At 44.0% G+C, this 16,994-nt stretch overlaps 2 protein-coding genes across 2 annotated transcripts in view; one reads left to right on the top strand and one right to left on the bottom strand.

Annotated features, from left to right (window-relative positions):
• FERMT1 (FERM domain containing kindlin 1) overlaps positions 1 to 16,994 on the top strand; it is a 637,654-nt gene that overhangs the window by 302,320 nt on the left and 318,340 nt on the right. The window lies entirely within an intron of this gene.
• Positions 173 to 16,855, bottom strand: LOC310759372 (GDNF-inducible zinc finger protein 1-like). Its single transcript, XM_083606504.1, has 6 exons — positions 16,739 to 16,855; positions 9,329 to 10,704; positions 7,157 to 7,251; positions 6,622 to 6,789; positions 5,897 to 6,054; positions 173 to 3,225 (listed from the first exon to the last, which is right to left on the bottom strand). The coding sequence occupies exons 1-6, from the start codon at positions 16,754 to 16,756 to the stop codon at positions 2,875 to 2,877; spliced, it is 2,166 nt and encodes a 721-aa protein (XP_083462630.1). The 5' UTR covers positions 16,757 to 16,855; the 3' UTR covers positions 173 to 2,874.

Genomic DNA, 16,994 nt, shown 5'->3' with positions numbered 1-16,994 from the left:
CATTATGTATTTATGTATCTTAATGGGGCTGAAATAGATCAGTTAAATACCTGCCTCCTCCTGCACACACATTGCTCACTCCTCTGGATCACAGTAGAGATATCATGGTAGAACTCTGCAGTCTTCAAGTAAAGTGTGTTTTCTCTCCCCAAAAGAGTCACAACAAATATAGTACTATTTGAAAAAAATCTTTTAATGGGGTTTACCAGTTCATACAAGTGAACCCACTTTCACATCTCTGTAGAGTAAAAATAAAAATCCCAACCTATATTTACTAACATAAGGATTTAAATATTTACTACAAATTCTTTTGTAATTGGTCGTTAAAATTCTAACGTCAAAATGGAGCACATGGATTACAAAATAAATATTTAAATATAAGCTCTTCCAGTCTTCCTAAAAAAGACCCCTTTTAGTGAATTAAAATAAACAAGGAGTAAATGGTAAAAAAAAAAACTCCTACTAAGGGGTTTTACAAACAAAACAAAACTGATACACAGTTGGACTGATCTTTTATTGCATTGCCTTTCAACAAGTAAAATATGGAAGCAGGATCCTAAGTTACCTGTTTGTGATACCTGTACCGAAGTTAGCCTAGATGTTTTCCCCCTCCGAGTGATTTTGAACAAAAACCATTCATTTTTTTTAATGAAAAAAGCTTTAGAAAAGGCCAAGCGTGAATCCAGCAACATGAAAAGGATCAGATCTTCTATAGGAGTAAATCAGCCTTGAAGAGTAAGTGACCCAAAGCACTTTACACTGATAAACTGAGTCCATCATTACCTTGAGAAATAATTTGCTGTTACATACTTGGATTACTTTTCTGAAGCAAGTCTCTTCCTTTGGAAATAACAGTACTTTGTCACTACTAGTATTGTGAATGGGTGGAGGGCCAATGCTACAGGTAAGCCAGAGCAGGGAATACTATTGACTTAAAGGGTCCTGTTAAGCTCAGGCTTAATTTACCATTGCAATCACTTCTTGAAAAGGAAAAATGCATCAAAGTGAATCCATAAAGAGTGTGAAATCACAGCAGTTTGAAAGAAGTAGTTAACATTCTCAGTTGTGTTTTATAAAACCATGTCCGGTTATAACACTGTCTAAGCTAAAACACACTGAACTTGATTTTATCTCAGGACACAAAGAGTGGTTGAAAAACAGATCCCATTAGCCAGTGCTTTAACAGGCTGGGTGACATATTCATAAATTACAATTACTCCTAACAGTTGCACTAGCAAGTTCTGCTGGAATCCAGTGGAATGTCGGAACTTTAAGCTTGGGATTTGGCACTTCATTTTTCCTGAATTTAAAAGTAAGAAGGCACAGTATTGATGTGTTTTTAGCAAAAACAAATTAATTCTTCACCTCCTTCAACCCTATGACAAGGAAAACAACATTTTAAAAGAAACATGTATTTCTTAAAATTTTGGCAGTTGCTTCGCTTTGACTTCCAACTATGTCCGCTAAAAGTGTACTCTCTTTTCATGCAACACATTTTGCAAAACCTTTAGAAGCTGAACTTGGAAATCTCAAGGAGCTTTTAAACGGCTGCTAGCCATTACTCTGAATGCCAGTTCAGGTTATAATTTTCATTTTCCAGTACATTCTGTAGCCTTTGGGACAAACATTACAGCAAGTACAAAAACAAGAAGCATATTCACCCAGATAATGAAACTGTTGCCGGAAACCTGAACAAGGAATATTTTACCAGCTGTAGCACAAAGAGGAATAGGACTGGGAAGCCACAACAGGTGACCTGCAGTCCCGCATTCATTACTTTGGAACAATTTGTTGTAGAAGTATGCTGCCAATAAATTTATAAAGTGACAGAACTCCTTGTCTCGTGGCCAGCACACAACCTCCATATGTGGGGCACTGGGATCACAAGAGGCTGGGAAAAATACTAAGGTCCTCTGGGCAACGAAGAGCAATTTAGAAATGCAACACTTTGTGCTGGTCCTACCTGTACAGGGAATGTATGGAAATGAGGGTATATCTATAACAGAAGCTGAAGATGCACGTGTAGCTTTGGGTGTGTGTGCATATGACCGAATAGACTGGTGAGACCATTAAAAGACAGTGAGTTTGTAGGTGGGGCTGAGGAGACAGGAAGGAGTACAGAGAAAAGGTTCACCAGGTACTTAGGAGGAAGGTTGGACCATAGAGTAATTTTTAAAAGCCTGTGAAATCCCTCCACAAATTCTGAACAAAATCCAGCAACGCTACTCTGAAACTCCACTTCAGAGTTATGTAGAACAATCTATCTGACAAAGTACGGATTTAGCATATGAACTGCAGTGGAGCTCCAGCACTTTTACCAACCTGGTTTTCCAAACATTTCCCAAAATAACTTATTCAAGAGCTTGAAAGAGCAGGGTCAGGCACCCCCCAATGTTTAAAAACAACACAGCACCAGAATTTATTAAAACTGCATTTCATATTGGGCCCAGAGAGATTGCGCTACACGATCTCACGTTCGTTTCCATACAATGTAAAATCAGTGTCGATTAAGAGATTTGAAACAACACCAGCACAGAACGAGTCTCCTTTCAGAGGGAAAATAATCTCTCCAAAGAAACCATTCTGCTGAAGGAAAGGAAAAATCTGGATTAAAACTCTGCTTTTTTGCACTGACTCTGTAATCTGAAATCTACTTTAAAATTACAGAGACAGCATACGAAAGAGAGAATAATTTTCTCTTTAACGAACGGGATGAGAGAAAATCCTTCAGTTGAAAGACAACTTGAGAAGAATCTAGGATATTAAGATCATCCATAGTAACCCTTTCTTCTTCTTTACATGGATCATGGATACCGTGTACTAGAGTATTTCAGAGACTATCCCCAGCTGGAGTTTTCTTCTTTGTAGCAAGTGCTATTCTATAGTCACCAAGGTGTAAAGAGGAGGCTGAAATGAGTCAGTCTGGGTGTGCAACACTGTGAGATCATGCAAAGTTGTAGCTACGGCGGTTTCCGGAGACCCTGCAGCGCCCTTTGATTTGCAGTCTGTCACTGCGGACGATCCATTTTCATGCAGCGCAGTCATATTTCCTTGGATAGCCGTCAGACCCTGATAGTGCCCATTTTCAGAGAACGACAGTAGCTTCTCAGATATTTTGGAACGAGCCACGTTATAGTCTGCCTCTGTTTTATGATCCTCATCATTCTTAGAAGCTCCTTCAACAACCACAAGGAAAGACTTCCAAGGTGTGTTTTTATCATGAATCTGGGGGGGTGGGGGGAAACCACAGACATTGCAAAATTCACCACTGGCACACATTACAGTCTACAGCACCTTCAATTTGCTCTGAATACTGATTCTTCTTCCTCTTATTTATTTAATTTAAATACTGCCCTATACCCAAAGGTCTCAGGGTGGTTCACGTAAAGTATCAAATACATAAAATCAAAACAACAACAATAACCCAATAACCCTCCCCCCCCAAAAAAGCCAGCATTTTAAAAAAGGTATAAGATGTAGAATCATGGGTAGGCAACCTAAGGCCCGGGGGCCAGATCCGGCCCAATCGCCTTCTAAATCTGGCCTGTGGACAGTCCGGGAATCAGTGTGTTTTTAGATGAGTAGAATGCGTCCTTTTATTCAAAATGCATCTCTGGGTTATTTGTGGGGCCTAGGATTTCGTTCATATTTTTTTTTCCAAAATATAGTCCGGCATCCCACAAGCTCCAAGGGACAGTGGACCGGCCCCCTGCTGGAAAAGTTTGCTGACCCTTGATGTAGATCAAGTCAGGCAAAGGCATGGTTAAAAAGCAACATTTTTGCCTGGTGCCTAAAGATGTGTAGTGAAGGCGCCAGGCAACTTCCCTGAGGAAAGCATTCCACAGATGGGGAACCACTGCAGAGAAGGCCCGTTTTCATGTTGCCACCCTCCAAACCTCTCAAGGAGGCACACGAAGGAGGGCCTCAGAAGATGATCCCAGGGTCCAGGTAGGTTCATATGGAAAGAGGCAGTCCTTGAGGTAATGCGGTCCTGAGCCGCTTCTCAAACTGCTGTCTAAGAATTCAGAGCCCACACTGCCCAGGACTCAGGCACAGTGGCGTAGCGTGGGTTGTCAGCACCCGGGGCAAGGCAAGTAATTTGCGCCCCCTAACCCGTGGATTTTAGCACTGCGAGTGCGAGTGCACCCCCCCAATGTTGCGCCCAGTGCGGCTGGCCCCCCCTGCACCCCCACGCTACACCACTGCTCAGGCAGGGAAGCAGCCACCTCTGCACCTCCAACGAAGTTGGAAGGCATTTCAGACTTATTTTATTTTTGTTTATCTAAAACTGCACATGCCATTTCTTGGTCTGCTACAGCATTATAGGACCCTTGCAAATTCATATTCAGCAATGAGGGGAAACCCAGCCAAATGGGTGGGGTACAAATAAATTATTATAATTATAAATTATTACTAGCTCCAACAACCTAAACCTGTTTCTCTTATGAACAATGGCTGGGAGCAATTAAAATGTAGGCAGAATAGAGGATGTAGCCTTCCCAAGTTATGAAGTAGTGAGGGACTTTTTTAAAAAAACCACAAGTACAGGAAGAGTTCATAATAAGATCAAAAATGCAAGACCAAGCCTGCATTTTCTCATTATATATTAGTAATTTGTTTTCACTGTTTAATAAAGGCAAGGAACAGCTTTTGGGCTTTCTGGTTGCACAAATTAGAGTGTACAACTGAGGCCCTAATAGGAATCACTTCCCAGCCGCATGAGTACCATGGAAAAAGTGATATACGAATGGGCAAGTACCATAGGCATGTTCAGGTATTTGCTTGAATGTGTCAATGCTGAAACTCTGCAAGAGCACAGAGGTCTAACCTGCCAAGGCGTTCATGAAATCTGATTTGGTAGCCATCTGCAACACCCCATACTCAATAATTCAATTCTTAAATGCAGGAAAATGGGGACGCCCCTAGCTTAGGATTAGCCAAAGAACGTTTCTGCTCACTCCCTATGCACAAAATAGCCAGCCAGCTAAGGCTCTAATTCAGGCTTCCTCAAACTCAGCCCTCCAGATGTTTTGAGACTACAATTCCCATCATCCCTGACCACTGGTCCTGCTAGCTAGGGATCATAGGAGTTGTAGGCAAAGAAGACGAAGAAGAAGAGTTTTGGATTTGATATCCCGCTTTACCACTACCCGAACGAGTCTCAAAATGGCTAACATTCTCCTTTCCCTTCCTCCCCCACAACAATCACTCTGTGAGGTGAGTGGGGCTGAGAGACTTCAAAGAAGTGTGACTAGCCCAAGGTCACCCAGCAGCTGCATGTGGAGGAGCGGGGAAGCGAACCTGGTTCACCAAATTACGAGTCTGCCGCTCTTAACCACTACACCACACTGGCTCAAGGAAGGGGGTCAATCGTAGGCCTTCCAAGATTCTGAGGCCTGAGGGGGCTGTGTGGATGCACCAGCTCGTGACTATTGACTTTGCTTGCTTTTCCGAGATTGGGAAACACTGCATATGTCCTTATGCTCGCAGAACAGGTTCTCAGCTCTTTCCTTCCTTCCTTCCTTCCTTCCTTCCTTCCTTCCTTCCTTCCTTCCTTCCAGCAGCTCCCTGCCGCCCCACACTGGTTCTCACATCTGGAGGGCCAAGTTTGAGGAAGCCTGTTCTAGTTCAATGCTCCAACTTCAGGTGGAGCCATGCTATGTGGGGTTTACACAATGTTTTCCATCTCTGCCAGTAACTATACCATTTACATCGGGGATAGAGAACCTCTGGCCTTCTAGGTGTTGTAGGACTCAAACCATTCACCAACTGCAGCCAGCATGACCCAACAGCCTGGGATGATGGGAGTTGTAGTCAGCAACACCCGGAGGGCCAAACCTGCTGCATCCTTAAGTTACGTGGCTTTTTAGGAAACAGAAAATCAAAATTTCCTTACAGAGGTGTGCCGCCGAAGAGTAGATTTGTCGGTAAATGTCCGGCCACAAGCGTTGCACATGAACGGTTTCTCCCCTGTGTGAATCCGATGATGGCGTTGCAGGGCATTGAGCTGGGTGAACTGTTTGCCACACTGATCACAACAGTAGGGACGCTCACCTATAAGCAGAGCACATGGTTAGTATTGCTATTTGACTGCATGCAAAAGGGCTGCTCTTGCAGACTCTGACAGCGACCAAGTGAAGGAAGAAACCACTAAGGAACACCTGCAAGATCTTCACCTTTGTAAGGTAAAGGTAAATGTACCCCTGACCATTAGGTCCAGTCGCAGACGACTCTGGGATTATGTGCTCATCTCGCTCTATAGACCGAGGGAGCCGGCGTTTGTCCGCAGACAGCTTCCGGGTCATGTAGCCAGCATGACTAAGCCGCTTCTGGCGAACCAGAGCAGCACACGGAAACGCTGTTTACCTTCCCGCCAGAGCGGTACCTATTTATCTACTTGCACTTTGACGTGCTTTCGAACTGCTAGGTTGGCAGGAGCAGGGACCGAGAAACAGGAGCTCACCCCGTCATGGGGATTCGAACCGCTGACCTTCTGATCGGCAAGTCCTAGCCTCTGTGGTTTAACCCACAGCGCCACCCGCGTCCCTTTAGTTCACACCCAAATTTTGCAAACAGGAGGCTCCCCGTCCTGACCCCAGCTTGACCCTTTTGCCTTCCTACCTGTATGAACCTTTATGTGCTGATACAGTGAATTCCTCTGTGCAAATGTTCGGAAGCAAACTTCGCATTTAAATGGCTTGGACCCCGTGTGGATTCGGTTGTGGTGTTTCAGATACTCCTTAGAGGCAAAGCTCTTCCCACACGTTTCACACATGAAAGGTCGTTCCCCTAGAGGACACAATAAAGGTGAAGAGGTTATTTTAAGCCACTAACAGTAATATTTGGAACAAGGATATGGATCGAGAGAGCAAAGATACACTTCAAGCAAACAGTGCATTGGCAGTTTTAACTCTCCCCTCACCTCTTTTTAACAGCTACTCATCCAGCAATAATTGTCTAAGGGGATGCATTGCACCAGTGTAGCATCACAGAATAAACCTGCAACACTTTGGAGCGAAGACAGAAACTGCGCACCTGTCCCAAATTACTTGCTGTTTGGGATCAATGTGGCCAAACTCTCAGATGTACAGGAAATCAAACACACTGAGTGAAAGAATACAAAGCAAAACAACAACAAAAAGCAATACTTTTATACCTGTGTGGCATCTTTTATGATAGATAAGCATGTGATTCTGCGTGAATTTTGCTCCACAATCGCCACAAACGAAGGGCTTTTCACCAGTATGGATTCTGAAATGAGAAAATAATACAAATCAACACAACTACAGCACTTCATTATAGTCACTTGTTCTGCCTCTTTACTAAGCAGTAACTAGTGGTGGGCACTTTCTTTCTTGAGGTTGTCTTTGCCTATCCATGGATAGGACTCTTTCTCTTTCCCCTGCCCCCCGAAAGCCAAGTGTATGCTAGTGTATGGGGCTCCCAGCTGAACAGAAGCAGTCTTCTGTTTAAAACAAAAAAGCTGTAATTTTCAGATACCATTTGTACTTATTTATAAAGAAGGTATTTTTTTCTTCTTCTTTTGTGTAAAGCCACCTGCAATCTTAGCTCAATAGGAACGACAATGTATTTCCAGTAAAATTGGATTCCCCGGGGTGGGGGAAAGGATCCAAAAGTGTTTCGCTGGATCACAAATATTTTGGCTTTCAAAACCGTGTGTGCAGAGGAGAAAGATGTTTTGCTTGTGGAAGCCTTAGAACAGTTACCTTTTGGATTTCATTCCCTCAACTTAAAACAATAACACATATAAAATTAATCACAAGCTATGTCCTTACCTGCACACCCTGGTTTTTCCCCCTGCTGGGACCAAACACTGTTCTACAATGGTTCATATTCCCGGCTCCTCAAGGAGGCAGAAGAATTCTTCAACATACCAAAAGATGGGCTAGAGATCACCCTCTACATGCCCATACAGTTTTTACAAAACATACCACTAAAAATATTACTGTTGCATGATGCACGGTAACAATGAACGAGCTTCACCCTCCTAATCAAACACGAATTCCATCCCAAATATCTGAACTAAGAATTGAACCTGAAGTATCTAGGGGCCCTGCAAGCCCATAGTTTCTTTTCTGTGTTTTATAGAGACTCCCCATCCCACAGATAAACACACACACAAAAGATATTTTTCAGCAGGTTCTATCTAAAAAGAAAGATAAGTCATAGGGAAGGACTCAATTCCTCACTCTGCAGGTTTCAAAAGCTGTTTCACAGTGGGGAGAATTGAAAGCAGTGAAAGCCCATCTAGTGAACAATAATAGAATCAAAGAATTCAAAGTCCTTGTCTTGCAAAGAAGTGCCACTTTCATCAAGAGAAAATATTTGCTCATGACATTGCCAGCTGAAGAACACACATGCAATTGAATTTTTCACGGGGCAAAATGACCCATCAACAGCGATGAAGTTTTGCTGTCAAGCCTATTGCAAAAAGTTTCAGAAGATGAGTGGGAGAAAGAGAGGTACTGTCTGGAACCAAAGGATTATGCTACTGTTTGCGCTCAAGTAACACCTGAAACAATGACTGCAGAATTCAATTTCAATTCTCAGAACTTGCCACCTCCCATTGAATTTGAATGCTCTATATGTGGAGATAGAAAGCATTCAGGTTAGCAATATTACTCCCAAGGACTCGTATCATGAAGCACTGTAATGTGTTTTATCCAAATTAGCTGGCAAAAGTCAGACTGGATTGTTTGAAGTCTTTTTTGCCACTTGTTTTAACTACAATTCTGAGTATCGGTGTGATGCAATCAAGACTATAATCTCTCCCAGTTCTCCTATAAAGGCTTCAATTTACTCCCAACTTTTTAAAAGGCAACCCAATAGGAGTCTGAGCCTGTGATTTGGTGCCATCTGCACGACAGTCTCAAACTTTTTCTTCGAAAGCAAAGAGCAAACACTACCAAACATTTCACGAGCACCGTATTTTTCGCTCTATAAGACGCACCAGACCACAAAACGCACCTAGTTTTTGGAGGAGGAAAGCAAGAAAAAAAAATATTCTGAATCTCAGAAGCCAGGACAGCAAGAGGAATCGCTGCGCAGTGAAAGCAGCAATCCCTCTTGCTGTTCTGGCTTTTGGAATAGCTGTGCAGCCCGCATTCGCTCCATAAGACGCACACACATTTCCCCTTACTTTTTAGGAGGGAAAAAGTGAGTCTTATAGAGCAAAAAATACGGTAAACTCTACTCATAAAACCCTGCTTTCTTATTTGACCACCGGCAAGCAGCCTTGGAGGAACGCTACCTTTTCCTTTCTTTGCCCAGAGATTTAACTAATAAGGCCAGTTAAGTGTGTCCATACCTCATGTGTGTTTTAAGTGCCGAAGGCTGAGAAAACTTAGCCTCACACTCTGTGCACCCATAAGGCTTGTCGCCTGTATGTGTCCTTTCATGAAGCCGCAAGGCCGTTTTGGAGCTCAAACCCTTTCCACATTGTAGGCAGTGATGACGTTCCCCACCACCCTCATGAACCTGCAGAATGTGCCTCTTGACGTCCTTCTTCCTCTTGAACTTCTTACCACAGAGCTCGCAAGGGAAGTGGCGCTCGCTGCTGTGGACGTGGCGCTCGTGGCTTTTGAGGTTGCACCGGTTGGCAAAAGTCTGGCTGCAGGTTTCGCAACGGTAAATGACTTCGGCCGCGATCCCGTGGCTGTGCCTGATGTGCTTCAGAAAGCTCTTCTCGTACAGGAACTCTCTCTCGCAGGTGCTGCAGGTAAAGTTGCCGCCACGGTTCTTTTTATCGTCCTCCAGTTTAGTCAGGTTTTCCTCCAGGTCGTCGGCGCCATCGCACCCTTTGCTTTCAGATTTCACGACGCTCACCACTTGTCCTTTCTCCTCTTCTTCATCTTTCTTCTCCTCCCCTTCCTTATGGATGCTGTGGTCTTTGGAGAGCCGACTCTCCTCGGCCACAGCCTCCGCGTACTTTTGCTGCTCTCGAAGGCGCCTTGTGTACTTTTTCTTGGGGATCTCCACAAACACCTTCCGGCCAGCAAGTCTTCCGCTGGCTCTCCTGATCTTGGCGCAGGACGTCTTCAAGGCTTCTTTCTTCTTATCTAACTTCTCCTTTAATTTAGCAGCGGGAGTCTCGAGGCCCTCGCCATCCCTGGGTCTGCCGAGAGGAGAATCCACAACACGGTCCGTGTTGTCCCCCGGCGTCTCCGCGACTGCCCTTGGCTCAAGCAAGCTGCCTGGCTGGGAACCACCGTCCTCCGCCGCATCCTGCGACTCGGAAAAATTCTGCAACTCCAACAACACCGATTCGAGCATCTGCTTCTTGAGCTGAAAGCAGGTTTCCGACAAGTCCAAGCACTTCAGCTTCTCGGCCATTTCCAGCATGCGTTGAACCCGGTCTTCTTCTACCTCTACCCTGGCAGTATATACAAACTCAAGAAAAGATGCAAAGTCCGCTACCTGGACCTCGTTCAATTGTACATTTGTCCTTAGTCCGTCCATGCACTTTTCATTGAGAAACACCTCTTTAAAAAACTTGCTGGTTGCCGCCAGGACAGCTTTGTGAGCAACAAAGTCTGCCTTGACCCCTTGATATTCCACGCTGACAGTCACATCACAAAGGTGTCCTAGGAGACGCAGCTGCTGCATTTCATTTAGAAGGTTGATGGGTGAGGATTTGGATTCCAAGAGAACAGCATTACTGGGCATCTTCTTCCTTTCCGAAACCTATGAAGAACATAACCGCACGTTAATTGCCTGGCGGGAAAAGGATATCAAAGGTAATGGGAAATGAATACCCTAATTACCATTTAAATGACAAAATAATCCTGCTCTGTAAAAACTATAAAGCACAAAGAACTCTCTCCATTACTGTAAGCTAGACTGTGTGGATCTAGCATTTTTCATTAATAGCAAGAGTTCAAAAATGTTGGCATAACAGGCAGGTTTTTTCTTTAGTTAGTTCTATTTTACAATATATATTATACTACTTACTAAAATAAACATAAGCAGCTTACATAAAAACACGACGACCTTCAGTAATACAGTGGTACCTCGGATTACATACGCTTCAGGTTACAGACGCTTCAGGTTACAGACTCCGCTAACCCAGAAATAGTACCTCGGGTTAAGAACTTTGCTTCAGGATAAGAACAGAAATCGTGCAGCGACAGTGAAGCGGCAGCAGGAGGCCCCATTAGCTAAAGTGGTGCTTCAGGTTAAGAACAGTTTCAGGTTAAGAACAGACCTCCGGAATGAATTAAGTACTTAACCAGAAGTATCACTGTACAGTCAAACCTCGGTTCCCAAGAGCCTCTGTTATCGTACGTTCCGGCTCCCAAATGCCGAAAACCCGGAAGTAACTGCTCTGGTTTTTGAAAGATTTTTGGAAACCGAATGTCCGATGCCGCTTCCGTTTTGAGTTTCTCTATTGTATTGAGGCTTCTGCTTTCAGTTTTTGAACATTTTGGAAGTCAAATCGTCTTCCGAAATGGATTACATTTGACAACCAAGGTTTGACTGTATTTCTTAACTAGGCAATATCTAGCAGGGTGGGGAAAGCTTTTCCAGCCAACCCTCCCCCATGTCCCTGCTAATGAAAAATAGTAATATTTTAGCCTCTTAGATATTTGGAAGGAAAGATATTCAGTTTTTTCTGATCCTTTAGCAAGGGTCCATAAATTCTGATTTTACTTGTTAGCCACTGACTCCTCGCTTTGCAGAGTTCTGCGGCCAATGCAAAGAACCCGGGGGAGTAGAGGGCGGTTTTACTCTTACACCGGGTTTCCCTTCCCCTTCCTATTGCTCTCTAGTGCAGGTGCTTCATGCAAAAACCCAACATTAAGCAGAAGAGAAAACAGCACAGCCCTCCACTGAGAATTCACTCCAAAAGGAGGGTACCTTCTATCATATGTGGTGGACCTGTCCCAAGGTGAAAGACTTCTGGGAGAAGATTTATAATGAGTTGAAAAAAATGTTGAAATATACATTTGTTAAGAAACCAGAGGCCTTTCTTCTTGGAATAATAGGTTTGGAATTGCCCAAAAAAGATGTTAGACTGTCTTTGTATGCCACAACTGCAGCTCGAATTTTATTAGCCAAAAATTGGAAAACACAGGAAACAGTGGAGGAATTTGCAGATGAAGATGATGGACTTTTCGGAGCTAGCCAACCTGACCAGTAGAATCCGTGACCAGAAGGAGGAGCAGGAAGAATGGAAGAAATTCAAAGACTATTTATCTAAATATGCTAAGATAAATTAAATAGAAAAACTTGCAAAATAACAGATAGGCTAAGGATTTAAATATGTGAAATTACAAAACAATATGTTTAAAGTTAAGATGAAAAGAGACAAAGATGTTAAGGAGTATGTTAATTTTATGAGAAACTGTTTTGGAAAACTGTTACAATGATATATAATGGAATTCAGTCAAGGGAATTTGAGGAAGTCATTTAACTATGATATTAATATTGGACTACGTTTAGTTAGGATTTGTGTTTGTTTGTTTGTTTGTTTAAAAATGTGGAAAATCAATAAAATCTTTGAAAAAAATAAAGAAAGAGAGAATTCACTCCACTGCCTTCTCTGCAGTGGCATGCCAACCATGGAATACCCTCCCATGCGAAGGACACATAGAACCAATGCAATATTGGGTTTCAGCACCAGGCAAAAACTTTTTTTCTATGCCACGGCATTTTAGATTATTATATTTTTAGATGGTAGACTAGCTTTATCCCTCTATTTTTGCCGCATTGTTACGTCTGTGTTATTCATTTCTGGATAAAGTACAATTTATACATTTTTAATATAAAGCAATTAATGTAGGGATTTCAGACTTGCTAATCAGTGAAAAATACATTACAATCTTCTTAGTCCACTGATGCATTTTATATTTACAAATCAAGAGCACTTACTTGGGATCTCTAAATAATTAACATATAACTAATCTCTGTTTGGCAATCTTGAAGGCACTCCTGCTTAAGAATGTAAATAAGCTCATCCTATATTCTTAGCAAGAATATCAGCGAGCAATACGGATGAGCCACATTTTAACTTCTGCTCCAATGCAAGCACATCCAGTAGAATGAAAAAAGCATCAATATTACGTTCCGAAGCACGGAAAAAGGCTAAATAAAGGTACAATTTAGAGCATGCAATAACTGCATGTTGTTAGCTTTTAGGATGATTTTGTGTTTTTATTGGTTTGCTGTTAGTTGCCCTGAGCAATGTAAAGGCATCAGAAGGGATGGGTATAAATCTGGTAATAAATAATAAAAAAAACTTTCAGCTGAGCTTCTTATCCTTCGCTTTTAATTGACTTCATGCTTCTAGGCACCCTTTTTTCAGCTGTCAGTTTTACATCGGTGTTATTGTGTCAACCACACACCCCAATTCCCTATTCAAAGAAATGACTAGGTCTTCAAGTAAGGCAGCTGGTCATACCAGCAAAAGTTATCTGTAGGCTTGTTATGAAGCCAGCAGGATCCATCAGCTGTTGGGGGAAGAGCAGCTTAACAGGCTGGCTAACAAAGAATGAGTCACCAGTAACAAAGGAGACATCATTAATTCCCTCCCCCATCACCTCCTTCCTAACCATTGTAGAAATCATATCAATGTGTGGCCTCCTTTGCTTATTTGGCCAAAAACACTGTGGAACTGTCATGACAGCCACAGAAGTCCTGAGATGCAGCAATTAGAGAACTTCAGTGTTCCTGACATGGTAAAACAAGAGACACATGCAATGCACACCTTGGCTTACGAAATAAAGCAAAGCATCTAGTAAATGCTACCTTGCATGGTGCCTTAGGAATCCACATACCGTATTTTTCGCTCTATAAGACGCACCAGACCACAAGACGCAGCTAATTTTTAGAGGAGGAAAACAAGAAAAAAAATATTCTGAATCTCAGAAGCCAGAACAGCAAGAGGGATCGCTGTGCAGTGAAAGCAGCAATCCCTCTTGCTGTTCTGGCTTCTGGGATAGCTGCGCAGCCTGCATTTGCTTCATAAGACGCACACACATTTCCCCTTACTTTTTAGGAGGGAAAAAGTGAGTCTTATAGAGCAAAAAATACAGTAAATGATCAATCATGTATTTTTGTCTTTGACAATCTCAATGGCACTTTTTCCCCATCTCTGGACAGCGGTTCTGTTGGAATATCTAGTGCACCAAACTAAGAATCAAAGATTCATTCCATCTTTATTTTGTACCCTGTGGTGGGGCGATTGCTCAAGATACGTATGCCTCCTGTAATTTCGTCCAAAGCAGTCTGGGTGTTTCTTAAAAGACAAAAAATGAAGATCACAGAGCCATGATCACACCCTGAAGGATATGTTGTTGAGACTGCACTAATGATAGAATTGTGGCTATTAAAAGGAGGCAGAGTTTTCTCTAGATTAGTGGATCATGAGCTTATTTTTTCCACAGATCACTAGAGGGTGTTGTTTCTCAGTGGACTGCTTAATAAACATTTTTTGTTCTATAAATCAAAGCACATACCTAACTCAGCTTGTATTTTAATAATTGTAGTCTTGCCTTTCTAATGTGATGGATAAAGAAATATAAAACATATTCCTTCAGCTACCGGTACCATAGTCAAAGCTATTATGAAAAAATCACAGGCTCTGGATCAGGGCCCTGTTTTAAAACCAGACCCTGGTCAAATGGGGGAGAAATCAGTGCACAGCCAAGTACGGATATTCCCAACTGTTCCACAACCTTTCTGCAGACCAGCTGAATAGATCTTGTAGGCCACCAGTCATCTAAAGAAAACTGTTTCAGCACCTCTGTTCTAGGTAAGGCAGGCTGGAGCTGACACTGATAACTACTGAAGTTAAACATACTAGCAGTGACAAAATCTGCTTATGCACAGCATAAAATTTTAACTAAACCTCTTCCCCTGCCAGCGAGCATTTGAATATCTTCCCCTGCATCCGATCCTGATAGCTTCCTGTTCACTACAGGATTTTCCACCCTGGCTAATGTTAGAAATTAGCCAGATGCCAAATGTGTTTTGCGACTGGCACGGGTCCAACTGCAACCACGTGGAGATCTCTGGATGCCAGTTTGCCAGACTGGCTTCTCCATCTGGCTGGCCCCTCCAGCTTTCTTAAGCAGATACGCAGAAGAGCTTATTTGTTGCCTTTTCCTCCAAACAGTACATGGTTTACCCTCCTCAGTTAATCCCTACAAGGACCCTGTGAAGTAGGTTAAGATACTGTGACTGGCCCAAGGTGCGCTTCATGACTGAGTGGGGATTTGAACCCCGATCTCCCAGGTCCTAGTCTGACTCTCAAACCACTACACCACACTGGCTTCCTGAAGTACTTCTGCTAAGGGACAGCCATATAAATTAAGTGGTAAATAAATATGGGGAAAGCAAAATGTCACTTAAGAGAAGGGTCTCAAATATTTTCCTTGAATTTGTTTTACTCTGGATTGTTTTATCTGATGTTTCAATGTGTTGCAAACACCTTTGAGATTTTTCTTTAAAATACATAAGGGTATAGAAATAAAATACCGGTAATCATCGTAACAAACTCCATTGGTGGTGGGGAAATGGCACGTAGACATACCATTGTGGTTACCGTCACCTAGGTTTGAAGTGCCGTTTGGTGATTAGCTTATATACCTGAGTTTCTGGGACGCGGGTGGCGCTGTGGGTTAAACCACAGTGCCTAGGACTTGCCGATCAGAAGGTCGGCAGTTTGAATCCCCGCGACGGGGTGAGCTCCTGTTGCTCGGTCCCTGCTCCTGCCAACCTAGCAGTTCGAAAGCATGTCAAAGTGCAAGTAGATAAATAGGTACCACTCAGGCGGGAAGGTAAACGGCGTTTCCGTGTACTGCTCTGGTTCGCCAGAAACGGCTTAGTCATGCTGGCCACATGACTCGGAAGCTGTACGCCGGCTCCCTCGGCCAATAAAGCGAGATGACCGCCGCAACCCCAGAGTCAGTCACGACTGGACCTAATGGTCAGGGGTACCTTTACCTTTACCTGAGTGTTCCCACCTCATGTTGTACAAATAGCAAAATTGATTCCCTTAGAAATATCATGTTTCATGATCTTTCAATTCCTGTTTTTCTTATTTTCTTTCGGGTGCATATAATTTTAAAAAATCTGTAACCTGCCCTGAGTTACGCCAGGGGTCAGTGAAGCCAGGGTATAATTAAATACATGATAACCATATATAGGGACACGGCTGGCGCCACAACCCCAGAGTCGGTCACGACTGGACCTAATGGTCAGGGGTCCCTTTACCTTTAACCATATAAGAAAGCTGCCTTTCAAGTTGATGGGTGGATTTTTAACAAAAGCTACCCTGTCTTTCCTCCTGATCCTCAGATCCACCCCCCTCCTCCTTGGGAAACACCCTACCTGGCCAAACCACCATCACCCTCCCCCCACCTTGGCTCACCTGGCCCCCACCCCCTCCCTTGCAACGCATCCTATAGCCACCCAGGGGTCGTGCCCCCAAACCCCACCTTCCCCACCCACCATAGCCAAGCCCTGCCTTCAGACCCCTTTGAAGCATCCCAGAGGGACGTGGTCGGTCGGTTGGGGGGTCAACACTTCCCTTCCTCCCCCCCACCCCACAAGACACCCCCAAACCCCTCGCTCCCCACGGGGCTGTGCTGCTGCTGCTGCCCCCGACCCCCAGGCACGACCCCCTTCCTTCTCCCCTAGGGACCACCCTTCCTCACGCCGCCAGGCCGGGTTCAAAGTCCTTCTCCACCCCCCCACCCTCCCCATAGGCACCGACCTGGCCGCTCAGCGCCATCTTCCACGGCGGGTCAGGGCGACGCCGAGAGGAGGCGGAGCGAGGGGGAACGCCAGGCGGGAGGAAGGGAAGGGGAGGCGGACGCGGTTGCCGGGGGGAAGGCTTTGCGCGGGGCACCGCGGAGGGATGAGGCGGGGACACCTCTGGTGGGTGTTCGCTCTAGGAAAAAGGCCATTGGAGGCCGAGATGGGGCAGAAAGAGGAGGCGGGGACAGGATTGGGGGAGGTTTGAGAAACGG

The sequence above is a fragment of the Podarcis filfolensis genome (assembly GCF_964270895.1).
Source record: "Podarcis filfolensis genome assembly, chromosome: 3".
NCBI classification, from domain to species: domain Eukaryota; kingdom Metazoa; phylum Chordata; class Lepidosauria; order Squamata; family Lacertidae; genus Podarcis; species Podarcis filfolensis.
This window is presented reverse-complemented; position numbering and strand designations above follow the sequence as displayed.